We start from the raw sequence: 27,837 nt of genomic DNA, 5'->3' as shown, positions 1-27,837 counted from the left end.
GGCCAAAAAAGTTTTTAAAGCTGTTTACGGCAGCTTTACCCATAACTGCTAACGCCTGGAAACGACCACGATGTCCTTCGGCAGGTGATGTACAGATGAACTGCGGTCCGTCCAGACAGTGGAAAATTACTCAGAGCGAAAAGAAATCAGTCATCGAGTCAAGAAAAGACCTTGGAGGCGCCTCAAGTGTGAATCACTAAGTAAAGAAGCCAGTCTGAGCAGGCCACAGACTGTGTGCCTCCACTACATTCTGGAAAAGGCAAAACTACGGAGACAGTGAGAGACCACGGAGCTGGGGGTGTTTAGGGCAGCATGCAAGTGTTCCGTGGGACGTGACAGCTCACGTTTGTCAAAAGCCACAGAACCGTACGAAACATGAGGTGAACCATGGACTCTACGGTCATAACACACCACTACTGGTTCATTACTTCTAACAAAGGCACCCCGCCTCGTGGAGGGCCCAGGGACCCTGCTCTGCTCCCCACCTCCCCTCCACACGGGTGGGTGCACGCGCACGGGAAAGGGGTCACCTCCCCGCCGGGTCCCTGGGCCCTGGTCCCGTTGGTGTCCCAGAGAGCAGGGCCCCGCCTGGGCCTCTCCGGACTCACGGCCGTGACTCTGGGTGACGGTGCCCGCGGGAAGGAGCTCCAGCCTCGGGGATTCTCCTGACTCGGTGCCACGTCTGCACCGGTTACAGCTCTGGGCGGTGAGCGGAGAGAGTGCCCGTCCCTGAACACCAGCGGTCAGCAGGGCCTGGACAGCGGCTCAGAGCCACAGGTCAGCGCAAGGCACAGCAGGGCCCCAGGGGCACTGGCGCCCTCACATAAGCCAGACCTCGTTGGGGCCACGACCCACAGGACCAGCCCCGTGGGGAAAGCATGTGCCCATTCCCCGAGGGGACACCAAGTTGGGGGCAGCCACGTGCTGAAGCCCGGCCTCCGTGCCCGCAGCCCTCACTGCGGCGGGAGCCGAGGCAGGCTCAGGCCTCAGGAGACCGGGGCGAGTAAATCTAGGACTGGCAAGGAGCGGGGTGGTGGCCCGGCCACACCGTGCATTCACAGGGTTACGGGTTTGTGTGTGCCCCCGCAAGAGGATGTCACTGCATCCCCGGTTTACAGGTTTGGAAACTCCAGCTCAGCAGTTAAGACAGGCACAGTGGCCACGCCGGCCTCCAGCTCACTGTGACACACTCTAGAATCTGTGTCTGGCATCTTGCCTATCGCCCGAGTCCAATCCTGCAAGGCCCTGGGTTAGGCCGGGCCCCAAGGAAGGCCAGGCAGGAAGGAGAGGGGCGGCCAGCAAACCCGACTGCCCGCCGGGCACCGCAGGCTCAGAGCTGTGCCCTGTGGCCGTTCTTAGGGTCAGTCTCCTCCTTCTGGCCATGGGGCGCTCTCCTTCCCCGGGGCTTTAGAGGGGAGGGGAGGAAAATTCCTGTGAACCACAGCAGACAGGACGGCAGGGAGGAGAAGCAAGGCCATGAACATGGCCTGCCCACACGTGGAGCGTCTGGAAACTCCCAACCACCTGCTCAGCTCAACAGGCGTCCTGGCTGCCGGCTCACGCGGGACAGTCCTTCCAGGAACACTCTGAAGGCTCCAGCCCCGCTCCTCGGGGGAAGCAGGGAGGAAGGGGGCCAGGCCCTGTGAGAAGAAGCTGGAGCTGAGCTCCTGCCTTCCCTTCAATGGAACGGCTCCGGCACGCAGCTCCCACCCACGCGGCAGCAGGGGCCGGGCCGCATCTCCTTGAGCAGAGCCCGGGGACTGAGCCCAAACCCTCCATCACCCCAGCACACACCCGCGGGCCCGCACCTGCAACAGCACGCAGCTCTTTCTAACTCTGCCTTCAACCCTCCTCCTGCCTGAAAAATCACCTTTGGGAAAATAAAGTCAACCGCCATGACCTGAGATCCTTCCCCAGCCCGGTCCGCGGCCACGGGGACCTGTGCGCCAGCCTCAGGTGGCAGGGCTGGGATGCAGCTCCCGCCAGCTCACCCGAGACCCTTCCACGGAGGCTCGGCTCTCCAGGGAAGCCCTTCTGAGCCCCAGGGCCAGGGTGGGAAGGGCCCCGAGTCCCACAGAGTCCAGTGAGCTGGCCAAGGGGGTCACACCTGCCACAGGCCGGGGCGGCTCAGCGCACCTCCCCTCCCCCACGGGCTGCTGGCGCCCTGCACGGCGAAGCCCGCCTGCCCTGTTCGCCTTCTCTCTGGCTCGCTCCCCGTCCTCGGCTCACACCCTGCACCTGCCCGGAGCCGGCGGGCGGACAGCAGCCGTGGACAGCGTGCTTCCTGTCTGGCACTCAGTGCTCTCGGGGACCAGCAAGTAGAGATGTCAGTGCTCTGCTGAGAGTTCCCGCCAGCAGGTGCAACAGCTCCAAACCCATCCTCTCGGCCCCAGCAAGCTCCCCCGGGGACCCCCCAGGCTGACGGCCCTCGGCCGCGGGAGCGGCACAGGTCTGGCAGCTCTCCTCCCTCGGCCTGTCTGCCGCCGTCCGGCTGCATGCCTGGCAGCGCCGGGGGCACCTCCCTGGCCCGATCCTGACTTTCACCCCGTTACTCAGCCCTCCCGCGGGCACTGCTGACGCTGGAGCCCTCCTGCCCCCAGGGGACGGGGCCAACGCCGAGGGAGGAGGGCCATGCGTGGCCTGGGGGCGGACGCCTCCTGCAGGGGTCAGGGCTGCGGTGCCAAGCTCGGGGAGGCCGGCTGCCTGTCGGGGGGACGGCCGGCGTCCTGTGCACACGGCTGTGTGTAGCCGCGTCCTACCTTGAAGATGAGGCAGTCGGTCTTGTGCTCGGCGTACATGGAGGTCAGCCGGTACTGGTTCTCCGTGGTGATGTCCACCTGGTAGCCCGTCAGCGTGTAGCACACCTTCCGGAACTCCTGGATCTTGGTCTGGAAGACCTCCTTCAGCCGCTGGTTCTTCAGCTCCGCGCTCTCCACCTGCTTCTTCAGCTCTGAGGGGGGAGAGGGAGGCAGTCAGCTCCCAGCCAGTCTCGGAAGGACAGACACAGAGGGGCAGGGGGCGACGGCGGAGGGGCGAGGAGGCTGCACGCGGCTCCTGACGGGGAGGACAAGCCGGGAAGCAGCCCGGGCTCAGCCCTCTCCTCCAGGCGGGGGCACAGATGGGGACCCTCAACCCAAGACTGCGGCCCTCGGTCTGCCCACACCAACCAGACGAGTCGACAAACGCTTCCCCGTCTGCAGCCGAGTCCTTGCCGGGGCTGGATGTCCAGCCAGCTGAGAGGCAGCGGGGGCAGGGGGGCCGCGCGAGTGGAGGTCACCTGGAGATGTGGACCACGCTGCCTGGGGCTCCCCGCTGGCCACCGAGAGGCCAGACCGCTGGGAGAAGACAGGCTCCCTGGGTGGTGGGGTCTGCGAGGGCACCCCTGGGCCCACCATCCCTTACCCCCCAGCCCTGTTCTAACTGGGTGGCTCAGGACAGACACCCTCAGGCCCACTTGCTGCCCCTGCCAGGTGTACAGCCGCACAGGGAGAAACCAGCTGTGTGAAGCCATCGGGAAGGCACATAGCAATTCCCACAAATCCTCCACCCAAGGTGCCTTCCCGGTAATTAAACCCTGATTCATCCCCCGGTTAAGTAGCGAGGCGGCTCCACTCAGCACACACGAGTTGCCTCCGAGGCCAGGTGCTTCCTGGTGGTCCCACCTGGAGCCGCCCAGGGGGTGTGGAAAACCCCAGCCTCGAGCCGCCAGCCTGGTGTGAGCCCTGCCCTTCCCACCCCGTGGTGGGGACAACCGTCCTCCCTCCTCACGCTGGCCTGCAGGACCCAGTGTGTCTCGTGCTGGTTTAAGACGAGCAGATGCAGTCAGGGTCACTTGCAAGGAGCCTGCGTTCCAGGCAAGAGAGACCCCCCGCCCCGTTCTAGACAATCAAGGTAGACGCCACAGGGCCGGAGGCTGAGGACTGGGGCCGGGGGGCCGTCCGGCTACCCGACAGGCCCCAACAGGCTCTGCTGCCGCCACGTGGCCGCGAGGCGGGTGCAGGGTCTCTCCGGCTCACAAGCGTGGACACAAGCGACCGACGACTTGGCCGCCGATCCACGGCGCAGGTGGGGCTGTCGGCCCCCAGGACCACACTCCCGACGACATTACTACCCTGCCTCTCACACACTCTGTAGCGGGCCAGGGTTTTGCACACACGTCCCAGGTCCTGTCTGCACAGCCTGCAGCTCTGGGGGCAGAGCCTGGTACCGGCCGCCCCCAGCTCTGACGCCAGCACTGCGCCCCGCAGCCTCTGCACGGCGCCTGTGCTTCTGGCTGGCCGGCCGCCTGCCGCACGCCCTGCCCGGACCGCCCCCATCCATCACCCGGCCCAGCGGCCCTGCGGACACTCTTGTTCCGGAGCTGAGAGCCGCTCCATCGGGGACGTGGGTGCGGAGCCTTGGATCAGTCGAGTAATCGGACTATGAGATCCAAAGGGTAACTGGCGGCTCTGACCCCAGGTTCTTCCCTTGTCTCTCAGCCAGACCACCCAGGATGGATGTGTCAGCAGGAGGAAAAACTCACTGACCGAGCACGTGCGGTGACGTGTCCCGTGTCAGACGGTGCTGCCTTGAGTACCTCTCAGGGACCCAATGGCGAAAAATTAAAGTTTGGTCATAAATGCAGCCCGACCTTGGAGAAGGGAGCGTCCCCTCTGCCCTCAGGCATAAAAGGCCGCCTGTTCCGCAGCTCACAGACTCCTACAGACAGACAGGGCCTCCCCACTCGGGGGATATGTGCCACCTGCCGCTCTCGGGGACCATGCTCTGCGCACCTGCCACGTGCCGGCACTGGGATCCTGGCAGGCACTTCACGCCCTGTGCCCAGCGCGGCCCTCAGAGCCCACGAGGCGGGGCCAGAATGTGGGGCTTGCGGGGGCTTCCTCCAGGTCACAGGGGCTGCCAGAGGCCAAGGGCATCTGGCCCCGGTGGCCCGGTCCACGTGGGGCAGGAGGGGTGCTGCTTCCAGCAAAGCCCGCCCAGCGGCAAGTCCAGGGAAGGGATCATGAGCGCCACTTTGATTTGGGGCAAAGTCCGTGTCCTGCCCTCCTCCTACGATCCTCGTAGCTCAATCGCTTACATAAATGTGAATGAATAACTCACAAAGTGGTTTGGATTAAATAAGTAAAAGATAGGCCTTCATCCTTGGAAGTGGCATTGCTCTGATTCAGCCCCTCCCAGAGCGAGCTGAGGCTTCCCCTCGTGGGACGGAGGCCTGCGCAGGGCACCGCCAAGGCGCTCCTCTGCGGTCCCAGAGGCCAGAGGCGCCCGGAGCCTGCAGTGACCCCAGTCTGCGCCCACTGGCAGGCCACTCACAACTGTCACATCAAGGCCTGGCGGCCAGCCTCGGACCTGACCTGCTGGCAATGGCCACGCGCGGGCAGACAAGTGGCTCCGCTGAGCTCCCGGGCCACCCACCCCAGACCTCACTGCCGTGTGTACGTCCCAGCCCACTCGGCTGTGCTGGGGACGGTGTCACCAGACACTGGGGTCCAACGGCCTCACGCCTGGGCCCAGCCAAGGGCCCCTCCCCTCCTCTCCCTTGCCCTCCCCGCCAGCCCAGGGAGCCAGTCTGCACTGAGATGTTCCTGAGGCCCCCGTGACCGGCCCAGACTCGGCCGGGCCCTCTCTTGCCTCTCCTGCCCTTTGAATCTTGCCCTCCAGCCTGCTGGCCGTCGCTCCTCTGAGCCGAACCTTCTTCCACCCCCCCGCCCACAGGCCCCTCTCCCTCCCAGGCCCCTCTCGGGGCTCTCTGCAAGTCCCTGGGGAGGGAGGAGGGAGGCCGGTGGACAAGTGGGCGTCAGGGAGGGCGGACTCGACCACCGGGAGCCCAGGTGTGGAGCACGGGCCCCAGGGCGCAGGCGGGACAGAGCGGAGGTCAAGGGGCAGCGCCGTCCGCTCTCCGGCCCAGGCCCCTGGCCCCCCTCCAGCCGCGTCTGAGAGGCCCTGGCATGGCTCTGACCTCCGTGCCTCCTCGTCATCCACCCCAACCCTCCTGGAATCGAAGGAGGCAGCTGCGAAAGCTCCGCGGGAAGCGCGCAGCTCAAAGATAAACTGCGCTCCGTTACGTAAGAGAGAGCGCCGCACCCGACGGCAGGGCTGCCAGGATGAAGACGCGTTCGTGGGCACACGGCTCCGGAGATCCAGGTCCCGGCCCCGAATCTGGAGACTGGTTTATCTGAGGGGGTGGGCACAGCAAACGAGGGGCAGGCAGACGGCCGGCCAGCCGGCCACGCCGGGCCTCTGCAGAGCCCTGCTGTGCCTGTTTTACTGAAAGTGCACCTGCCTCAGCCATTCAAGTTCCTTCTGTGAGTCTGCAGGCAGAGGGCAGGGCGCGGAGGGGGCAGCGGCGAAAAGGTCTCTGCTCCCGCTCTCGGGTCCCGAGGGCGGCCCGGCCCCGGCAGCAGCTCCCCTTGCGCTTGGTCAGACTCCGGCTCGCTGGCCCATACTCTGGGATGGAGACCCTTCAGAGGGGGGCGAAGCCAACAGCCAGCACTGCCCACTACACCCCTCTTGTTCCCAGGAGGGCCGAGACGCACGTGCAGACAAGACAGCCGCAGAGGTGCTCTGAAAGGTGAGCGAGGCTCTCAGGGGCAGGCCCAGCGGTCCTCTCATCCGAGTCCCCCCTTGCCAGGGGGCCTGAGCCGTGCCCACGGGGCGGCCTATGCCAGTCTGGCCAGCCCACCCTGCTCCTGTGCCCCGTGGACAGACAGACCTCCAGCAGCACCGCCTGCTCCAAGCGCCTCCGTCCTGGGACCCCTCAAGGCCACGGCTCCCTGCTGGCGGGCTGGCCTGACCCACGTCAGAGTCCAGAGGGTTCTGACAGCACAGCAAGTGCCGCCCCCCGCCCTCCCACCGCTGCAGCAGGCCCAGCCCCCTGTGGGGAAGGCAGCTGGCGTGGGAGAGCGCAGAGCTGGGACGGGAACCCGGGGTCGCCAGACTCCAGGCCCGAGGCCTCCTGCTGCGGCCACCGAGCTCTGAGGGGCCTTGGCCCAGGCCAGCCACTCTGTTCTCGGGGCTCACACTCCACCCTCTGCCCGGGGTCCAGGGCCAGCCTGTCCTGCATGAGGCCCAAGTCATCTGGACAGGACTCTGAGCTCCTAAGGGAAGCTGTGGCCTAACAGCCCCACCGTAGCCCCCGGCCTCTGCCCCTCCACGTCCACCCGCACTGGCTGCTGCACCCCAAAGGCGCCACCCTGCTCCCGCCTCAGGGCCGTGGCAGGCGCCTGGGTGGCCTCTCCCACCTGGGCACTAACCCCCATCTATCCCCCACGGAGGGGATGTGGCCTCCTGCCTTGTTCTCAGCGGGCGCCACCTTTCCCATCACGGTGGTCATCGTAGCACAACAGAGTATTTTAAGACACTCTCTGCTCAACGTCCGCCTCCTCCAGCAGCTACGAGCTCGGGAGGGAGGACCAGGTCCTCTGGCCATGACCGTGTCCCCAGGCATCTCAAGGAGCCTGTGGTGTGGAAGACACCGCTTCTCCACAAACTCTCCACCACACCCCAGAAGACGACCCTGAAGGAGTTTAAACACGAGCAAGCCCCTGCCCCCGACTCAGCGAGTGGAACGCATGGGTTTATCTGCGAGCACGTGTGTCCATCCTTGCTCTCCCTCCTGCAAAGGCCGTGAGAGGGAGGGGAGACAGCGGTGGACAAGGGGAGACACGCGTTCCAAGGAGGAGAAGCGGACGGGGGCGCAGGCAGACGGGTCAGCAGCCCTGGGGGGCGGTCGGAGCACAGCAGTGGGAGCGGCCGAGGAACTGGGGGTCTGAGGGTCTGTGCGAGGGGTCACCCCCGGCTCCTCCTGCCCCAGGGAAGACCCCTCCCCCGCCGCAGGGAGGAGACCCGAGTCCAACCCCACGCGCACAGGCCCTTTTCAGACGCTCGCTTCCTGAGAGGCCAACCTGCAAGACACTGCCCGGAGTCGCCTGTGGCCGCCCTCCTCCACCCCACTGACCCACACCCCCGCCCTGCCCTCAGTCACCACGGCCGGCCGGGCCGGCCCAGAGGGAGTGACCTCGCCGGGTATCTCTCTGCGCCTGGCGGGGGTGGGGGAATAGGGAAGTCTGGCGGCTGAGCTCCCTGCCGAGCACCCCCTGCCCCCCAGCAGCTGGGCGGCGGCCCTTCTGGGAGGGGGGTCGGAGCTGCGGACGAGCCCTGGAGAGCGGCCTGCGTCCTCCACAGAAACAGACCAGGGGTCACCAGACGCAGCGGGAAGCTCCTAACGTAAAGAATCAAACAGCCTGGACGAACAGGACATTACGAACCTGGCGGGAAGAGAGAAGAGCCGCCCCACGCTGGGGTCGGGGTCATGTGGGCGTCGCGGAGGGGCTCAGAGACACAGCAGAAGACGCTTCCCAGAGACAAATGCAGAAACAGAGGTGGAAAACAGCAAAGAAGAGAAGAAACAAGAGATTCTGGGAGCTCCAACATCCAACCAATAGGGACCTTACATGAAGAGATTACAGAAGGCGGGACAGAGAAAATATCAAGGAAACCACACAAGAGCCTCCAGAGGCCAAGGCCGCGTCTCCCCGGGCTCAAGAGACAGAGCGTGGCGATGGCTCAGAACACGCCAACGGGCCCTAACCCAGGACGAGAACACAGGCCTCCAGCTGATGGGCGGCCTGCTGTGTTCTGAGCACCAGGAGGTGAGTGACGGCTCGGCCAGGGCTTCCAGAGGCATCAGACACGTCCAGGTGAGAACCAGGGCCGAGAGAACGAAGTGGACAGCGAGTGGTGGCCAGAACGACAAAACGACAGCCGCCCCGGACGGGAGCTGTGGCCACGGAACGAGACGCCACGCGTTCCAGCCGTAAGAAACACATACAGAGTCTGCGGATCCCAAGTGCTGAACACTGATCCAACCAAAGGGGAGACAACCACACAGGGTGTAGTGAGGCAGGGACACGCGTGTGTGCGTGTCCATGTGTATGGCCGTGCATGCTCATGTGCACAAGAGAGCTAGCACCTCGCCCGCCTGAGGACCCGAGAGTCATGTGCACACAGCGTTCAGACACAGGGTACGAGGCCTGGGGGAGCGGGCGGGGCCGCGTCTGCCCAGCTCCAAGTCCACAGTCAGCACCTGGCTTCTTATTACCATGAAAGGGACCTTCCCAGCCCCTTGGTGGCCAGGGAGGAAAGGCCACCGCAGTGTCAGCTTCCTCACGTCCCAGGGAGGAAAACCCTCAGCATCGAGGCAGAAGGCAGGGTATCCTCCCTCCGCCCCTCCCGCCCACGCCTGTTCTCGCCGCGGCTGACCACGGTCATGACAAAGGCACGTGGTGACCACAGGGGCTCCAAAAGGGCTTTCGTCCCTGAGATGATGAGTGATGAAAGCCCAAGGCAGCCTGGGGGGCCCAGGCCAGGTAGGGGCACTGATGTCACCAAGAGTGGCTGGTGCTGAGACTGGACCCCCCCTGGCCTCCCTGGATGAGTCCATAAATGGACCCCCAGTGGTGGGCAGATGCCACAGCAGGGGAGCTGGGACCAGCCCAGTCATAGGCACAGGGACCAGCCTTGTGCTGGCTGAGGACCAGGCCCCTGCGGGCTGCGCATCTAGGCTGGGCTCCTGCAGTAATGCTGTTTAAGAGGCTGGAAATCAGGAGCTAGGAGCTTCTGAAACTGTCCTCTGGGGACTCGGGACAGAGTCATTTTTCTTTCTGAAAAGTGAATAAAAAACACTTAGGCAATGCTGAGATTTTCAGGTTCTTTTAAAAAAAACGACAAAAGGACGAACGCATCCCCATTGGGAAGAGCAGCCCTCTGAGCCCAGGCTGAGCCGGCGGCTGCTTCCCAACGTGGTGCACGGCAAGAGCAAGGACTCTGGGACCGGCCGGGGGGAAGGCTGCGGGGCGGGCCGGGGCGCCTGGCGGGGGGCGCACTGGCCGCTCTCCCGAGAGCCAGGACCACCAGCTCCCAGCTCTGCCCCAGGCCACGAAGGCGGTCGGGGTGCCTCTGACCCCCCGCCCTCTGCTCTCTGGTCTCCGGGCACCCCTGGCTCTCGTGTCCACGTGCACCCCGTCCCTGCAGCCTGAAGGGGTCTTCGGTGCACGGCAGGGGCAGCCACGGTGGGAGTGGTGGCGGCCCACCTCCGGACGCTCACCAGGCTCGTCCTCCGCGGCCTCCGTTTCCTCAGCACGTCCACAAGGGGGATGGGTGAGCGACAGCTTCCGTGATGGGGAGACCGAGGCTGGTCCGCCCTCGGGACCAGTGCTCCCTGCTGCCTCTGCTGGACCTGGGCGCCGCGGCCACGGCCCTGCTGCTCTCCTGGGACCCTGGCAGCCAACAGCGCATCAACAACCTTGCCAAAGGTGAGCCAGCGGGTGACTCTGGGCCCATGGGCCTCGGGTGTTCCTGAGGTCAATGCTGGGTCCCAACAGGAGACTGGCTGTGGGAATACTGAGTAGGCAGGGGTGCGGCCAGGTTCCTGGGTGAGCTCTGGGCCCTGGAGGATGGTGGGTGTGGGATCAGGTCCCGAGTTGGGCCTTAAGGTGCTGGTGCTGGCGCTGAGGGGGAAAGAGGGGGGACCACGGGCACACAGGTGGAGCGGAGCCAGGGACTGGACAGCAAGGCCGCGCGGGACCCCACAGCTGCTGGAGGTGGGGCACTGGGGTGGGAGAAGGCTGCGAGGGGGTGCGGGCAAAACGTGTCCCCACGTAGCAGCAGGGTGCTTGGGAGTCGGTCCCTGCGGGCAAACAGAGGCCAGGGAGGGGCCCTGCCCCAGGACGGGAGCACCCCCAGGGGTGTCGGGGCGACGCAGACCCTTCTCACGGGGCCCAGGCTGACCTGGATGGAAGAGGCGCCCGCCCACAGGGGCTGCCTCAGGCGCCCTTGGCCCCTCGCTTCCCCGGGTGGAGGAGCCGGCCGCCTGACGGGCCCCCCGGGAAGCAGCCCGGGCCCCCCGGCAGGCAGCAGGCAGTGAGCAGTGCTGGTTCTGCTCAGGCCCAGAGCGGGGCCACGCTGCCAGGGCTGAATTATCCACGTCTGGTAACTTCTAAACTATTTCAGTTTTACATTTTTAAGTATTTAATAATTAGACGTCAAATACTGATGCAATTTTATTAGCCACCGTGGGAGCCGGCACTGCAGGACTGTGGCTGGGTGAGAGCCCTGGCCCGGCTGGCCACCTAGAGGGAGGAGGTGGTGGGCCACCTTCACAGCAGAGCTGCGCTGCCGCCCGACGTGGCCCGAGCCTCCTGCCGGTCCTCCTGGACGCCGCCTCCTGTCCCAGGTCCACTTCTGGGAGAGGAGAGGGGAGGGGAGGAGCCCGTGTGGCTGGCAGGCGCCGAGGGGCCCAGGGCCAGCCGGCCGGGCAGCTCCGTGGCCCCCGGCTCCCCTCCCCCCGCAGCGCTCAGCAAGGAGGCCTTTCCAAGAAAGGGCACGGCGGGGCACCACCGTCCCCCGCAGCCGGCTTCAGTGACAGGGGCCCAGGACCCTGACATCCGCTGGCCAGAGCCTCCTGCCGCCAGAGGGACGGCTGTGTTTGAACTGCCTGCAGCCAGACGGCCCAGAACAGTCTCTCCATCACGAGCCCGTGCTCCCCGCTGGGCCGGAAATTGCACGTTTCACACAAGAGAGGAGACGCTAGCCCTGGAATTACATGCAGATGAGCAGCGCGTGTGCCCGCCGCCAGGCTGCCTGGCAGACGGCCGCCCTGGTAAGCACAGTGCCGACTTTCGGACGGAGATCTCTGTGTGATTAACTGCTCACTCGCGCAAGCAGCTTGTCACCTTGCACAGAAATGATCTGAAAAGACACCCGCAATTACAGCCCACCAGATCATGGGGTGGGAGAGTCCTGCGGGGACAGGCCGCGCTGACGTGACACCGTGTTCTCAGAAGACTCCCTCCCCCACTGCTGAGACACAGCAGCCAAGGCCCCAGAGGATGGCCCGTCCCCCTGCCTCGCTGGCTCTTTTGGGAGTGGAGGACCAGCTGAGCCTGGATGGAAGGTCACAGCTTGGTGCTTACCTGGGCTGAGAACAGCCCTGAGTGGGGCACAGACATGGGGAAAGGCCCAGAGAAGGTCAGTGCCCGGCTTGACGTCACCCAGCCAGAGAGCAGAGAAGCGGGATTTCAAGCCAGGCCTTCAGGTCGGGACCGGCCCCCGAAGGCCCCCGGGCAGCGCCAGCACCGCTGTGAGGAACCGCCCTGAACCCTGGGCACCACCCCGGTCACCAAGGCTGGCCTCCTGCCCAGGCCACCAGCAGGGCCCCGGGGAGCCCCGTGCTTGGTATCTGCATGGAACTCACTACCCTCTGACGTTACTTATGCACCTGCTTGGGTGCTGACCACCCATTTCTCCCGACTGAAGCACCCCGACAAGGGCGGGGACCTGGGCTGCACGGCTTATGGCTGCCTGGGCGGCAGGAATGGGAGACGCTCGTCCAGTGCGGATGTGATTCACTCTGCACGCGCTTGCTCATCTTAGGCTTTGGGATGACCCTACGAAGTTATCACCACGTGCGTCCCCACTTCACGGATGGGGAAACTGAGGCTCAGGCCATCAAAGGCAAACCACCTGAAGCTGCGCTCACACGTGTGTACTCATACATGCACACGTGTGCACGCACACGCATCCACACACGTTCACACACATGCCGGAGCCAGAAACCACCCAGAGGAGAGGCACATGACAGCTACGGGGCATCACAGACCCCGAGACGGAACCGGAGAACCCTGCTGTTGAACACGTGGCTGACAACTTCCATGTGCCCCTGCAGGGGGGCTGCCAGGGGCCACCTGGGCAGAGGCGGAGGTTTCTGGTGAGCAGGAGTACGTGGGGCCCCGCCTGCTGGCTCGGGGTGGGGACGGAGCACAGGGACATGTTTGCAGGAGGCTCTAGAGCCGTCTCCACTCTGCGCGCTGCACGTATTATTAATTCCTGACGGGGGCTCACAGGAAACGAATTCCCTGGAAGGCGAGCTTCCTCTCAGAGAGGGAAGCCTTTTCAGAGCTCATCTTTTATTGACTGAGTCATTTTCGAGTCAATCTGTCTGCTTTCGGCAAGACAAGGTTCTACATCCTCTCTCTTTCCCTCCTTTGGAGCTGCGGCAGTCTATTAAAACCTGCTACTGTGTGCAGCGAGGCCTCAGATCCGAACTGGGATGACTTCCTCGGATGGCAGGAGATAAAGGAAGAGGACCTCAGGACCCGCTTGGCCGTGGGCTCTGGAAGGAGGGGTGGCCGGGGCACACGGGGACAGGGCAGGCAGCCCCGAGGGATGCAGAGGGGCAAGGATGCAGGCTTCCCGGCAGAGCCAGGCCTGGGAGAACGTCTCCCAGGAAGACAGGGTCCGGGATGGGGAGTGAATCAACGAAAAGTGCCTGGGCTCTGCCCGTAAGAAGTAACGTGCCAGACACACATGCCCAGCCTGGAGGGCGCAGAAGGAGGTTCCCCGGGGTGGTTCACACTTCACCATCAAGGACAGGGGGGCCCTCCTGCCCCCCTCTAGCCTGACAGTGGCCCTGGTGTCCCAGCACACAGGGCCCCATTTCATAATTCACAACTGCCCAGCGCAGCAGGCGGTGCAGGCTCAGCGTCAGCCTCTGCCCGAGGAGGAAGCCGAGGCTCAGAGACATCAAGTGGCTTGCCTGAGGACACACAGCTGTTGGTGGCGGAGCCGGGACCAGAAGCCAGGTTGTGTGAATTCGCTCCTGGAGCAGGGCGTGGGGCTTTGCCCGACAACTAACCCTGTGACAGCCCGTGGCTCCCCCACCGGCATGCAGAAGATGCCGCCAATGCAGCCATCCCACCCACCCCCGTCTTCTCCTTCCACCTTTGCCCAGTTCCCACCTCTCCAGAGGCGCCCCCACCGACCACGAAGAGCCATGGCCTCACCAGCACCCACAAACATCCAGCACAGCAAGGTGAGGGGGGAGGGAGATCCTCCCGGGGGCCCCCCCAAGGCCGGCAGGGCTTTCGGAGCCCCCCTGTAGACCCCCACCGGGCCAGAATCAGCAGGAAACGGGCTCTCCCCAGAGCCTCTGGGAGGGACACAGCCCTGTCGGTTTTAGCCCAGTGAGACTTCAGACCCCAGAACCGTCAGATCACACGTCTGTGTTGCTTTAAGCCACGCAGTGAGTGGTGACTTGTCACGGCGGCCATAGGGCGCTGACCTGGGAGGCTTGGGACAGCCAGACCTCTGCGTTTCTGGGGCCGCGCTTTCCCTGCCAGCAGCAGCAGCAAATGATGGGAGCAGCCCCGGCACCAGAACTTTAGGAACAGCTGCCGGTCACCCCACGGTGCACCGTGTACCCGGCAGTGCTCGGCCAGTCACCCCAGGGTGTCCCGTGTACTGGGCAGCACTCTAGGCTCAGAGGACACAGTCTGGACAAACAGGTAAAAACCTAGCCCTGATGGAAATTACATTCCAACCAGGGACACAGATAAAAACAATGTAAAGAGGTAAGACAGGCGGTATTCCAGAAGGCGGTAAGCACCATGGAGAACAAGAAAGCAGGCAGAGGGGCAGCCATGAGGACAAGCCAGGGGCACCTCACCCAGAAGGGGAGCCAGGGAGTGCACGAGGGGCTGTCCAGGAGAGGAACAGCGAGTGCAAAGGTCCTGAGGTGGGACTGTGCTCGGACTGTCCAAGAAAAGCAAGGGAGGCCCCCGACCCAGAAACGTACCTGGAGATGCAAACAGTCTCCAAAAAGAACAGTGAGGTTGGGGGCCTCACGCCGTCAAGGTGGCAGGTATTGGCGCAGATGCAGCAGATGGGCCACGTGGCAGAGACTCTAGACCAAAGCTGAGCCCGGCGACTGATTCTCAAAGCGATCCCCGGACACCCGGGTGGGAAGACGAGCCCTGCCCCCTCACAACACGTGTGCAAACTCACTGACGGGACCATGGGTCTTCACGTAAAAGCCTCTAGGAGAAAGCAGGAGATCACAGCCTTGGGGGAAGCAAAGATCTCTCAGGACAAACAAAGCGCTAAGCACAGAAGAAAAAATAGACAGATCAGGCTTCATCAAAATAAAAAACTTGTGCGTATCGAAAGGCAGCATTAAGAAAATGATTAGAAGAAAACAATCTAGTTGGAAAATGGGCCAAAGATTCCCATAGACGTTTCACCAGGGAAGATGCACAGATGGCCGGTGAGCGGGTGAAAATGTGCGGGGCGTCGCCAGTCTCTAGGGAAACACGGCCACACCGAGATGCCACTCACACCTGTGACAACGCTCTAATCAGTCGGGGAGGAACGGACGTTAGGAAGCACAGAAGCACTCAGGGACACGCACGTGGGGCACGCAAACCGGCACAGCCACCTTGGAAGACCACTTGGCAGTTTCTCAGAGTTAAACCTACATCTACCACAGAATCCAGCAACTCCATGCCACCCAAGAGGAACGTAAACCTACGACCACACACAGACTCGGGTCCAAATGTTCCCAGCAGCCCAGGAGTGGGAACAACCCACGTGGGCACCAGCTGACTAGGGACACACACCACGGCGCACGTATGCAGAGGAGCGCTGCCCATGACACGGAGAAATGACGCGACAGGGAGGACCAGGCGGTGGAGCCAGACACAGACGCCCATGTGCTGCGGGACCCCCTTTCTGTGAGGTGTCCGGAAAGGACCCATCCAGAGACAGAAGGCGGGTCAGCGGCTGACAGGGCTGCAGGGGGAGCAGACACTGACTGCGAACGGGAAAAGGGATCCTTCTGGGCTGACGGAAATGTTCCAAAGTTAGACTGTAGGGACGGCTGCACAACACGGTACATTTACTAAAAGTAACCGTACACGCAAAACAGGTGAAGGTTGGGAGTTTAGGTTTTCTTTCTTTTTTTTCGTTTTTTTTTTTAGAGACTATTAGAGGAGTGTTAGGTTCACAGCAAAATTGAGCAGAAGCTACAAAGATTTACCCCAAAACCAACACACAGGCCTCCCGGCAGAAGGGGTGCATTTGTTACAGCTGATGAACCTACCCTGACTCAGCACAGATCACCCCAGTACATAGTTGACATTACTGCTCACTCTGGGTGTTGCACCTCCGATGGGTTTGGACAGACGTGTAATACATGCACTCGCCACCGCAATGTTACACAGAACAGCTGCACTGCCCTAGAACTCCCCTGCGCTCCACCTACCCCCCACCCCAGCCCAGGCCACCACTCATCTGCCCCCTCCAGACTGTCACATAGTTGCAGTCATACCAGACTGGCTTCTTTCGCTTAGTGACATGCATGTAAGTTTCCTCCATCTTCTTCATGACTTGATAGCTCCTTTCTTTTTAGCGAGAATAACATTGCATTGCCTGGATGGACTGCAGTTTATTTATCTGGTCACCTACTGAAGGCCATCTCGGTTGCTTCCAGGTTTTGGCAGTTACAGGTTTTCGTGTGGACACCTAAGTTTTCCACTCCTTTGGGTAAATGCTAAGGAGAGTGACTGCTGGATCATATGGCAGTTTGGTAAGAAGCCACCAAGCTGGCGCCCAAAGCGGCGGTGCCATTCTGCATCCCCACCAGCCACAGATGAGGGTTCCTGCCGCTCCACACCCTTGCCAGCCTTTGCTGTCGTCACCGTCTGGATCTGGGCGGTTCTGATTGGTGTGTGTGCAGGATCTCACTGTAGTCTGGGGACTTCAGTTCCCAACGTGCTAATTCTGCAATGCCCAAGGGACACCAAGTGGGGGGTGTCACGCTGAGAGCTGGGATCCCGACAGGGACGCACGGGGACCCCACTGATGCTGCAGACACAGCTCTTCTCTAGACAGAGGCCCAGTGGGGCCGCTTCTGCCAGGGACGCTCCCACCCTCCGGTCTCCTGAGCGGGCGGCCTTGCCCTGGCCGTTGTCTCTGTCCCCGAAGCGGTGGAGAGGAGGGCTGGGTGGGGCATGTTGGTGGGCTGGTGACTAGGCTGCTTCGGGTCTGCCCGGGGCCCGGGACACGGCGGTCCCAAGTCCAAGCGGCGGGGCCACCAGGACGGTTAGTGTGGAACAGGCGCGGCAGAGCGCGGGGCGGGGGCGGGGGCGGGGGCGGGCCCGCCCCGCCCCGCCCTGCCCCGCCCCGCCCCTTCCTCTGCTCGACCGTCTGCAAACCCAGAGATTAAATTACACGCCTTCTTTACAACTCCAATTAAAGGCCTAATTGATGGTGTTGCCCTTTATTACCTGACACCGAGAATAAACAAACAGTGCGGAGAGGGAATGGCCAGGGACACTGACTGAAATGCCAACCGGTTTGCAACAAAGCGCACTGCCTGGAAGCAGCCAAGGAGGGGCCTCACCCTGGCGCCCCGGCCTCGCACCCACTCCAGCGGGCTGACCGGGCCCACCTTCCCCTCTCATTTCCTCTCCGGGGCTACAGGGGCTCTGCGGACATTGGCGTGGCCTCGAGGCTGGCCCAGGGCCGGCCGAGAACACGGCCCCCCACCTGCCCTGGGGCGTCTCGGGCTCCGCAGGAGACACGTTGCAGACGGTGCCAACTGCGCAGCAGCTCCAGGCGCTCGAAGCCGCGGTGGCACCTCCCTCAGGCCGACGTGCCTCCGCTCTGACCCACCAGCGAGGACAGCGCCCGCCCCTGCTCACTCTTGGGGGAGTCTGTGCAGACCCTCTCCCCTCTGGCTCACGGGCCCGCGGCACTGAGGAGGGCTGTGCCCTGCCCAGGCGGTGCAGTGGGGCTGGAATCCAAGACCTCCGCCGCCTGGGCCACCTGGCGACGTCCATCCTCAGCTTCCACGGTCTTCTCTGGGGCTCAGGTCCCGTCTCCGAAGTGGACGCTTTAGCCTGAGCCACTGGTCACCTTCTGTGACTGAGTCGGGGCAGCTGCCGGGCCAAGGACTCTCGGGCCATTCCTGTCTCTCCAGACGGAGGAGATTCTGCCTGGCAGGCTCTTGCGCGGCCGGGTCGATGGGGCTGGAGGATGGCAGCTGTCACCGTCGTCACCGGTCCCCGTGGGCTCTGTGCTCCGGGGATGCAGTCACGACGGCCTGGAAGGGTGACCAGCCTCAGCTCAGAGCCGAGGGGGCTGAGGGGTGGCAGACACTGGCCCCGGTCACACAGCGGGGCCTGCCGCGGGCATTCCGGGAGCGAGCGTAGCCGGTTCTGCCTCTCACCAGCCGAGACTCGGGACCTGCGAAGCCAGGACAGCTGCCAGGAAGCTACGGCAGCTCCCCCCTCACCGGCTCAAGAGGCCCTTTCCTCTGGGACCAAAAATTCACTTAAATGAACAAAAAGAAATTCATGAAGCTAAGGGTTCCAACTACCCCAGGGGATAGAAACCTCCCTCACATTGTGTACATCTATCTGTCTGTCTGTCCGCCCGTCAACACCTTAGGGCCGGCACTGGGCGAGGTGGGCACACAGCTGGACCACAGCCCCGCAGAGCAGCGCCCAGAGTCAGAGGGCCGTGCACCCTAGGCCCCCGCACTGCTGTTTCCTCACCCTGGCACCGAGGCCCCTCTGCTGCTGACAGGTGGCCAACCGCCCCACGGGGACACGGGGTCGTGAGCCGTCTGGCAGGTGGGAAGCAGGGTTGGGGCGGAGCGATCTTGGATGCAGGAGTTGGGGGAGACCGGGACCCAGGGCCCCGAGCCCGGGCTGAAGGGCAGGGTCACGGGGACCTTGTTCAAAGGAGACACGAGGGGTTCTGTCTACACCGGGCAGACGGTGAAGGCTCTTTCCCCACTCCCCCCGCCGCACACGGCTGTGTACTGGAAGCAACGCAGAGGCGACCACGGGAGAACCCTGAGAGCGGGAGGAGGGTGGAGGGGCCTGGGCCCCGGGGCGGGGGGAACAGCACCCAGAGCACCAGGTAGACTCACAGGCCCACCAGGTGGAGGAAGGTGGCCTGGGTCCCGTGTTTCTACACCCAGCCCAGCAGCGGCCGTTGGCCGGGGCGGGACTGGTGCCAGCAGAGGGGCTCGGAGCACCCCAACCCCTGGCCGAGAAAGGGGGGGCCCTGCCTGGGGCCCCTCTTTGCTCCACAGGCCTGATGCTCCCCTCACCTACCCAGAGACACAGAATGCGACGAAGCTTTAAATTCTCCTACCAAAGTAATTTATACCTTTAATGCAGTGTCAAGAAAAACCAAATCCTCAACGGCTTTTTCTTGAACTTGACAAAGCACTTTGAAATTCATTTAGAATAACAAACAGGTAAGAAAATCTAAATGAGGGGAAAATAGGGGAAATGCCATGTTCTACACCAGATACTCAAACATAATTTCAGTTATAATTACTAAAAATATGGAACAGAAAAATGGAATAAAAAAACAGAAACCATGGAAACAGATAGGGATACATTACAAACTACAGGGCAAGGAACGATTATCTGGTAAATGGCACTCACTACAGCAACTGTCTAGTGACCTGGGGAAAAATCAATTTAAATCTTGACCATACACCATGTACCGAAATAAGTTCCAAGTAGATTAGATTTTTAAATATAAAACATAAGCCAAAAAAAAATCACAGAAGAAAATAGAACTATTTATCAAATCACTAAAGAACTTTCTAAGCTTAAATGGAATAAATAGATGAGATTCCAAAATAAGTTAAAACTTTCGATACAAAATAATCACAAAGAAGAAAGAGAAGTTAAGCTTCTATACAAACTGAATAAAAAAAGAGGTGAAGGAGCTCTGATCATGAAGAGACCTTTCAGGAAAGAGGAAATAAAATATTCTTCCTTATTAGTAATTAAGTGAGATGCCCTTTATATTAAAAGATTTTAAACATGCATAACCCTGACATTTGGGGTGGACATTCTGCAAGGTTTAACCCAGGTGCCGATGTGTGTGACAGCCCCACCACTGAGACTCGGGAAAGCCCACCACCCCGAGCACTTCTCTGCCACTGGCACCCCCCAGCCCAGCCCCCAGGGCCAGTGGTTCGTCTCTGACTTGCTCCCTTCCCCGTCCAGCACGTCTACCCTTAGAGCCCTGCACCCTGGGACCTCGGGGCTTCTCTCGGACCGTTTACGGAGACCAGCACGTTGGTTGTTGGCTATTTCAATGCTGAGTGGCGGGACGGGCGGCTGCACCAGGCGGTTGATCTGTTCACCGGTTAAAGGACATTTGCGTGGTTTACAGCTTTTGGTGACTATGAGTGATCCTGCTGAAGAGTCACGGGCCCCAGGTCTGGGGAAGGATGAAGAAAGTAAATCCACCCGGCCTTTCACAAAGGCACTGATCCACCTGGAGGGAAGCAGGCGACAGCCGATTGCCGACCCAGAGACACAGAAGTACAGGCAGACCGCAGAAACAGCAGAACCCCAGCATCGCCGACCCAGAGCTGACTTCCCTGTATTAACTGCAGCTCTGAACCAGCTTGGGCAGAAAGGACAGCTTCACGATGGCACATCCCTCACCCGTGAACGTGGTGTCTCTCCATTTCTTTAGAAATCCTTTGACTTCTTAATCAATGCTCTGTCATTTTCAGTATATAGCTCTTCTACGTGTTTTGTTAGAATTATACCTAGGAATTTCGTTTTGGGGAGAGTGAATAGGAATGGTATAATGTCTTAGATTTCAGTTTCCACATGTTCACTGCTAGTATATACCATATACATATTATACACACATATATCATATATAAAGTGAATTCAGCAAGGTTGCAGGATACAAGACCAATACACAAAAATCAACGCTGAACTCACTTCGTTAGTTAGTTTTGTTTTGTTTCGTTAACTTCTTGGGATTTTCTATGTAGACAAACATGTCACCTGCAAAGAGGAAAAGTTCTGCATGCCCTCCCTTTCCTTACTGCTCTGTCTGGGACTTGCAGTGCATCTAATCAGGGTGGTGAGAGTGGACATCGCTGCCTTATTTCCGACCTTAGGAGAAAAGCTCTGACTCTGACCGTAAGTGTGATGTCAGATGGAGGGTTTGTGGCCGAGCTGCATCTGGTTGAGGAACTTCCCATCTTTTCCTAGTTTGCTGGGTTTTTATCAGTATTGAATTTTGTCAAATGCTTTCACTCCACCAAGTGATTTGATCCTGCTGATTTGGTGGATTATATCAACTGACATTTGAAGGCTGAATCAGCCCTGCATTCCTGGAACAAACAAATAAATCCCTGTAGGTTTTGTTCTTTGTCTTGTCACTGATTTTGAAGTTAGAGTAATATTGGCTTCATAAAAGGAGTTGAAAAGTGCTCTCTATTAAATTTTCTGGAAGAGACTGTACAAACTGGTGTTCATTCTTCTTTAACTGTTAGGTAGAGTTCACCAGTGAAGGTTGGTTTTTTGAAAGCTTTGTGATCATGGATTCGATTTGCTCAATAGTTACAGGATTATTCCGACTATCTACTGCATATTGGGTGAGTTTTATAGTTTTGAATGTCCTGAGGTGGTGGTGGTCGTTGTTTGGACGCTGGTTCCACTCGGTCTGGATGCAGAGAGAGTGGGGAGAAGCCTTGCTTTCTGGCCCGAGAAGGAAGTGGGAGGAGGCCGCACTCCTGGCTGTGCTCAGCCTGTCCTGTCCCGGCACCAGGCCAACTTGCGGAGGCGCAGCTGTGACCGGACAGGTGCCAAGACCCTCGAGGGAGGGCCCTCTCTCTATGCGCAGGGCTGTGGCCCCAGGAGAGGAGGGCATCCCCACTGCCCTCCTCTCTGTCCCCCCCCCCCCCGCCAGCTGGCGGTGACCGTGGACACTGCTGTGGTCGTGGGAAGGGCCTGGCAGGGCAGGGACGCAAAGGCCTGAACGTCTGCCCAGGGGCCTGTGAAGGGGGCCCTAGGGAACCGGGGAACGTCGGAGCTGAGGGAGAGGGAATTCCACGTTCCACTGTGCCACGCAGACCCCAAAAGGCACCTCTGAGCTGGGCGTGTGGGGCTCTGACCCTGAAGGGCCGTGAGGCCTGCACTGTGGGCCAGACCACTGCCCAGGACCTAACGGCTGAGAGGAGCACAGCAACGGCTCTGAAACTGAACTGACAGTAGAAGCACAGCCCTTGGAAGGTGGCGGAAGCTGCTGACGGGCCCACCTGGCAGACGCCTGCTGAAACCCAGACCCACAGGATGTACGTTCTCCAGAACTTCACAAAGACCTGAAAATGTTCAAAATGTCCAGGACACAATTCGAAACCAAGCAGCATATGAAAAACCAGGAGAATGCAGACCTGCTGGGAAGAACCCAGCCAACGGGCACCGACCCCAGGTGACAGAGACGCTGGGACCGTCAGGCGCCTGGGGCAGGGTGGGGAGAGTGGCTACGAGCCGTCCTCGGTCTCCCTGGAAGCGGCACTGCCCGACACTGGGCTGCAGATCCTGTCCCCCCGACCCATGATGTCCGTCGCGTCCGTCACACCACACGCTGACCCTCAGCTGGGGGCCCGTGTGTCCTCTGTCCCCTCACCATCACCCACACCTACCGTCCGGCTCGATGCATGTGTCCGTCAAGCTCTCTTTTTCACACAGAAAGGAAATGATCTGAATTATTACAGATTCTCATCAAAAGCCATGGAGGCCAGAAGGCAGAGAAAAGAGGAAACGGCTGACCCAGAACTTCACACACAGCACAGATGCCCTCCAGGAGGAAGGGCAAGATAAAGACACTGTCAGACAAAGGGAAACCACAAGAGTATGTTTCCAGAACACTTGCCCTGAAAGAAATGCCAGGGAAGCTCTTCCAGCAAAAGGACATGATACCAGAGGAAAACTTGTCATTTCAGTAATGAAGGAAGAGCGACAGCAATTCTGAACGTCTCGGTAAAAATCATGAACTGTTTCTTTCCCCGTATGTTCTTTAAAGTATGAATGACAACTAAAATCAATAATTAAAACATTTTACGGTGGGTACATACAAATGAGCCCTACTACAAGGAGGGGGGCGTGGGAGACCTGTGTCGTGATAAGACCCTGACATTCCAGGATCTCATCATCCTCAAGTGGTAAAATATTAATTATAAGTGCACTGCGAAAAGTTAGGTATGCATATTGTAATCCCTAGAGAAGTCACTTCAAAAAGTATCTAGGGCTTCCCTGGTGGCGCAGTGGTTGGGGGTCCGCCTGCCGATGCAGGGGACACGGGTTTGTGCCCCGGTTCAGGAAGATCCCACATGCCGCAGAGCAACTAAGCCCATATGCCACAACTACTGAGCCTGCGCTCTAGAGCCTGTGAGCCACAACTACTGAGCCACTGGGCCACAACTACTGAAGCCCTTGCGCCTAGAGCCTGTGTTCCACAACAAGAAAAGCCACAGCAATGAGAAGCCCGCGTACTGCAACGAAGAGCAGCCTGTGTGCAGCAACAAAGACCCAATGCAGCGAAAAAAAAAGAGTACCATAACCTAAATCTCACATCATATGCAAAAATTAACAAAATGGATCACAGATTTCAATGCAAAACTAAAAGACTTAGCGCAGAAAACATAAAAAACAGGGTCTTGACCTTGGGTTTGGCAAAGTTCTTAGATCTGACTCCTGTAAGAGATAAACTGATCACCTAGAGCCCATGCTCCGCAACAAGAGAAGCCCCCGCTCGCCACAACTAGAGAAAACCCGTGCGCAGCAACGAAGACCCAACGCAGCCAAAAATAAATTAATAAATAATTTTAAAAACGTTTGCTCTGAGAAAGACACTGTTAGGAAATGAAACTCCCCAAACTCGAGCCAAAGACAACAATCCAACAAAAAATGGGCAAAAACTTGAAGAGAGACTCTACCCACCCAGGGGGATACAGGAATGGCTAACATGTGACAAAAGATGCTCCATATCTCACCCGTCAGGGAAATGCCAGTTAAAACATGGTGGACTCCACTGCACACACCTCAGGACGATGGAGGGCCCCAGACTGGTGCCGCTGCGGAGCCCCACCCCGGTGCCGGTGGGAGCGCGGGGACGCACGGCCGGCCACGAAGCCAGTGGCCCTCTAACCACATGACCCGGCAATCCTGCCCCCAGCACCCGCCCTGAAGAAACGCACTAGCGCTCACAGGAACACGCAGTTACTTCCTGTCTTCGTTTTTCAGGTTTGCTAAGGGTGTCTGGCTGCATCTGACCCACCGTCTTGTGGGCTCAGGTTCCGACATCAGCTCGGTGCGAAGCCTCTGCAGTGCTTTTAAGATCCACCTGGCGTGTGCTGCTCAGGCTGGCCAGACAACAGTGCCTCAAGGACCCCAGGAGGCCTCCCCGCCACCTGCTGCAAGGCCGGGAGGTGACGGGCGTGGACGGCAGCACTGCTCTGCTGGGGCGGCAGGGAAGGGAGGAAGCCTGAGACCCGGCACCCCTGCTGCTCCCGGTAACCCACCCGGGAACGGGCTGGGGCGCAATTCCCGATTCTCGCCTCCGCCTCCTACTTTCCCGCGGTCTTCCTGCCTGTTCTGAGGCGGCCCCTCCAGAGGAGGACAATGAGCTGGGGAAGCACAGGGCAGGACTCCTCACTGCAGGCTGGGGGCTCTCGGCTGCTCCCCAAAGGCTCTAAGTGGCCAGAGGCCAGCACCTGAGCCGAGCACAGCTCCCGGATCTACGTGACAGCCACCTCTAAGCCTCGGGCAGCCAAACCAGGGGCCACAGCAAACCCCGAGTCCATCACCTCGTGCCGGGCGCCGAGCCACGTGGAGCCTCAGCGCCCTCACCAGTGACCCACAGCTGTCTGGGTCTCCTTGCCCCCCGTGACGCCTTCCCGAGCGAGTGTCAGTCCAGGACGGCCTGCTCCCGCCAGGTGCCCCCCTGCCCCCCTGCAAACACAATCCCCACAGCCAGGGCCTGCTCTGAGGCCGCCTCATTCCCGTGGCTCTTCCCTTGCTGCCGTCCAGCTGGCCGCTGCGTGGCTGCCGGCTCGGGAAGCAGGTACTACGGCTTCCAGAGCCTCAGCGAGTCCGCGCTATCTCCCCAGCTGCCATCACACCTGCACTCACGGAGGCCCGGGGGACAGCAACGACTCAGAGAGGCCCGCCCGCCACGCCCCACATCCGGAGAGCCCAGCTGGCCCTCGCCCCGTCCTCGCCCTGCCGGGCCGGCACCAGCTGAAGCGGGATGGGGGTGAGCCCCCGTCTGGAGAGAGGAGCAGAACCAAGGTGAAGCCCAGGCAGCGCAGCTGCTGCAGGGGCGCCCTCCCCCCTGGGCAGAACGGACGGGCCACAGGGAGGGGCCTCGGCGTCCCTCCTCCAGGGACCTCTCGGGATCAGCTGCGCCGCACAGTCAGGCAGAGACAAATTTGATTGCCTTCCGTGTGTCGCTCTGACAAGATTAGATTATTTTAACATTAATTCTTTACCTAATTAAACCACAATGAACAATCTCTCCGGCCCAGGCTGGGTAAGGTGTGGGGTCATGCAAGGAGCACAGCCAGTGCTGGGGGCTGAGGTTTCAGGCTCCTGCCAGCCGAGGGTGTGGCCTTGGTAGGGATTCTTTAGCGACTCCTTTGTCAAAGGTCCAGGAATGCCCGGAGACAAGCATCCCCTGACCTGAGGCTGGGCACCCTCCATCCCCAGCGCCCCAAGCGGCTCCTGGTGTGGTGACAGCAAGCCTGGAAGTCCTAAGGAGACGGGGGCACCCTGTGCTGCTGGTCCGGCTCCATCCCGGCCACCCAGCTCCGTGCTTGCGCCACTGCAGAGAGCACGCCCACCCACACGACCCCCGGGGGCCTTCTGCAGGCCCAGCTCAAAGGCCACGCTGTGTGCACGGCAGACAGGACCCGTCCAGAGGTGGGGCAGGCTGGCCCGCGAGGCCCACAGGGGAAAGCGGGTGGTGTATGTGGGGCGGGGCCTTTGCCGGTGCCCTACTCTCCAGGATGCGTCTTTGGAGGTCAGGGGCCTCCACGTGCTGAGATTTCTTTCTATGGTTGGAGGCAGGTCACAGCTCAGAGCCCTGGGTACTGAGGCAGATGCGGGGGGCCCGGAGAGGGAGTTTGCCAAACTCTGCCTCTACCTGGCAAGGCAGAAATAGACACATGTGGCCTCCCCTCCACAGAGGCCAGCACCTAATCACCACGCTCAGTCCACAGGCCAGCCACCCATTCGGCTATGGCAGCGCCACCGGCATCTGTCTCCCGGGCGCTTAAGAGCCACCAGCGAGGCACCTGGCTGCTCTCATGGCTCCCCGGGGGCGGGGCTGACCCTGGGCTGTGGGGAGCGGCCAGCGCCCTGAGCCTCAGCTGCTCCACTGGCCAACAGATGGCACGTGCGGCTGGGCTGAGCGTGCGGACGGAGGGCCACAGGGTTTCTGCAAGCGCTGGACACCCCCTGGAGCGAGGCTGTGGGTCACTGCAGGCTACGAACCTGGTGGCGGGGCTCCCTTGCCCATGTGGCTTCAGTGGGGACGCTCCTCTGAGGATCCTGAGAGCTGACTTGGCCGCCCTCCTCTTGGTCCCACGAGGAGGGAAACGGGGTGACCGAATGACTCCTTTCCCGCCCACACTCTGGTGGGCTGCCAGCCTGCTGGGTCCAGCCCAGGACGGGTCAGCACAGGGCACCCTCCACCCTGCCGCCCCGGCCCCACTGGGTCTACGCAGCTCCTAAACGAGGCTCCAGCTGCCGTTCTCAGCCTTTGCTGCCCCGTCTCTGTCATAGGACTGGCCCAAGCCTCTGTGGAACTGGCACTCGCCAGGCTGTCACATGACTGCTGTGAGGTTTGTTTTAAACTTTACGCTTTACTTTTATTCCCACGTGCGTGGTTTAGAGCCCAGTCACGCCCCGTAGGTCCTCTCCTCCTCCGGCCAACGACTCCGATTACCTTGGTATTAAGTGGCTGACCCCCTGCCGGCTCACACGTGCCCCTCCTCCCATCACCATCCTCCCAGGACCCAGGACTGTTACGACGGTAGGTGCTGCTGGAGCTGGGCTGTAGCAGACGAGGATTCCTCACTGTTTCCTGCACAGCATCCTGTCCTCCCCGGAGCTGACGCTGTCCTGTCTTCCGTTCGCTGACTTTTCTGTGCACCCATCGCTAACGCAGCCGAACCTCTTTGCTGACCCACGTGGGAGCTTCCTAACCCTGTGGTGGCAGCAGATGTGAACAGGAGATGTGAGATGGGCACCCCGGGCAGGGCGGTGGCTCCGTGCAGCCAGGACAGCAGGCCCAGGGGCGCAGGGCACGCGGCATGGCAAGGCCTGGGCCACAATGCCCCCTGAGACACGGGCCAGTTACGTCCTGACGACCCCCTGGCCTGAAAGAGGCCCAGAGCCTCTGACCGGCTCCAGCCAGGGCCTGCCCCTCCCCCATGTGTGTCCCAGGCTGGCGTCTCGGGCTCTCTGCGCTTCGCCTCCTCTGCTGGTCTGCTCGCTCTGCTGGGTGCGTCTCTGACAGCCTCCTGAGACGGGGCGCGTGGTGAGCTGTTCCGGGCTCGCTGGAGCACGGGCGCTGGGCCGGAACCTGGAGCAGTGCCCACAGCTTTCCAGCACCAGGGCTGCTGCTGGGAAGGAAGCTCTTCTGATCCCTGGCCTTTGACAAGTGACCCGCTTTTCCCCTGGGGGGCCCCTTCATCCACCCACACAGAAACGGCCTCATCGCCACGCGGTGCCGTGTGACCTGTGGCCCCGTCTCTCCTGCAGCCCTGCGACTCGGCAGACCGCGCAGCCCAGACGCTCCTCTAGTTTCCTCGGCTTTTTTCTCCTGCTTTCCAGCTGGTCACCTTGTTCTTCTACTTTTCAGATAAACCTTCTCAATTTCATCTCATAAATCCGCTATTTAGATTTTCATTTAACTCGTGGATATTTCTAACTTCCAGACGTTTGTTGTTTTTCATTTTGAAAAAATTTAAAGTCTCTTGCTTGTGCTTTGCTGCTGAAAGTCCGTCCTTGTCTCTCTGAGGACACGGTGTTTTGGAGGTTCCCTGCACTCTGGTGGCCTGCGTCCTCCAGGTGCGTTTTTCTACTTGTTGCTCTGGCTCCCTGGTCACAGCCAGCAGTGGGTCCTCCTGGCCTGTCAGCTCCGCCCAGGGTCCGGCCG

The 27,837-nt window shown here is 60.9% G+C and overlaps 1 protein-coding gene across 1 annotated transcript in view; it reads right to left on the bottom strand.

The window, feature by feature from the left end:
- MAD1L1 (mitotic arrest deficient 1 like 1) overlaps window positions 1–27,837 on the bottom strand; it is a 321,496-nt gene that overhangs the window by 31,388 nt on the left and 262,271 nt on the right. The window contains exon 17 of the mRNA XM_060077985.1: window positions 2,760–2,950. Coding sequence (XP_059933968.1) covers window positions 2,760–2,950 — 191 coding nt within the window. The remainder of the gene's footprint in view (window positions 1–2,759; window positions 2,951–27,837) is intronic.

Source organism: Mesoplodon densirostris, chromosome 16 (genome assembly GCF_025265405.1).
Source record: "Mesoplodon densirostris isolate mMesDen1 chromosome 16, mMesDen1 primary haplotype, whole genome shotgun sequence".
In the NCBI taxonomy this organism is placed as follows: Eukaryota; Metazoa; Chordata; class Mammalia; order Artiodactyla; family Ziphiidae; genus Mesoplodon; species Mesoplodon densirostris.
This window is presented reverse-complemented; position numbering and strand designations above follow the sequence as displayed.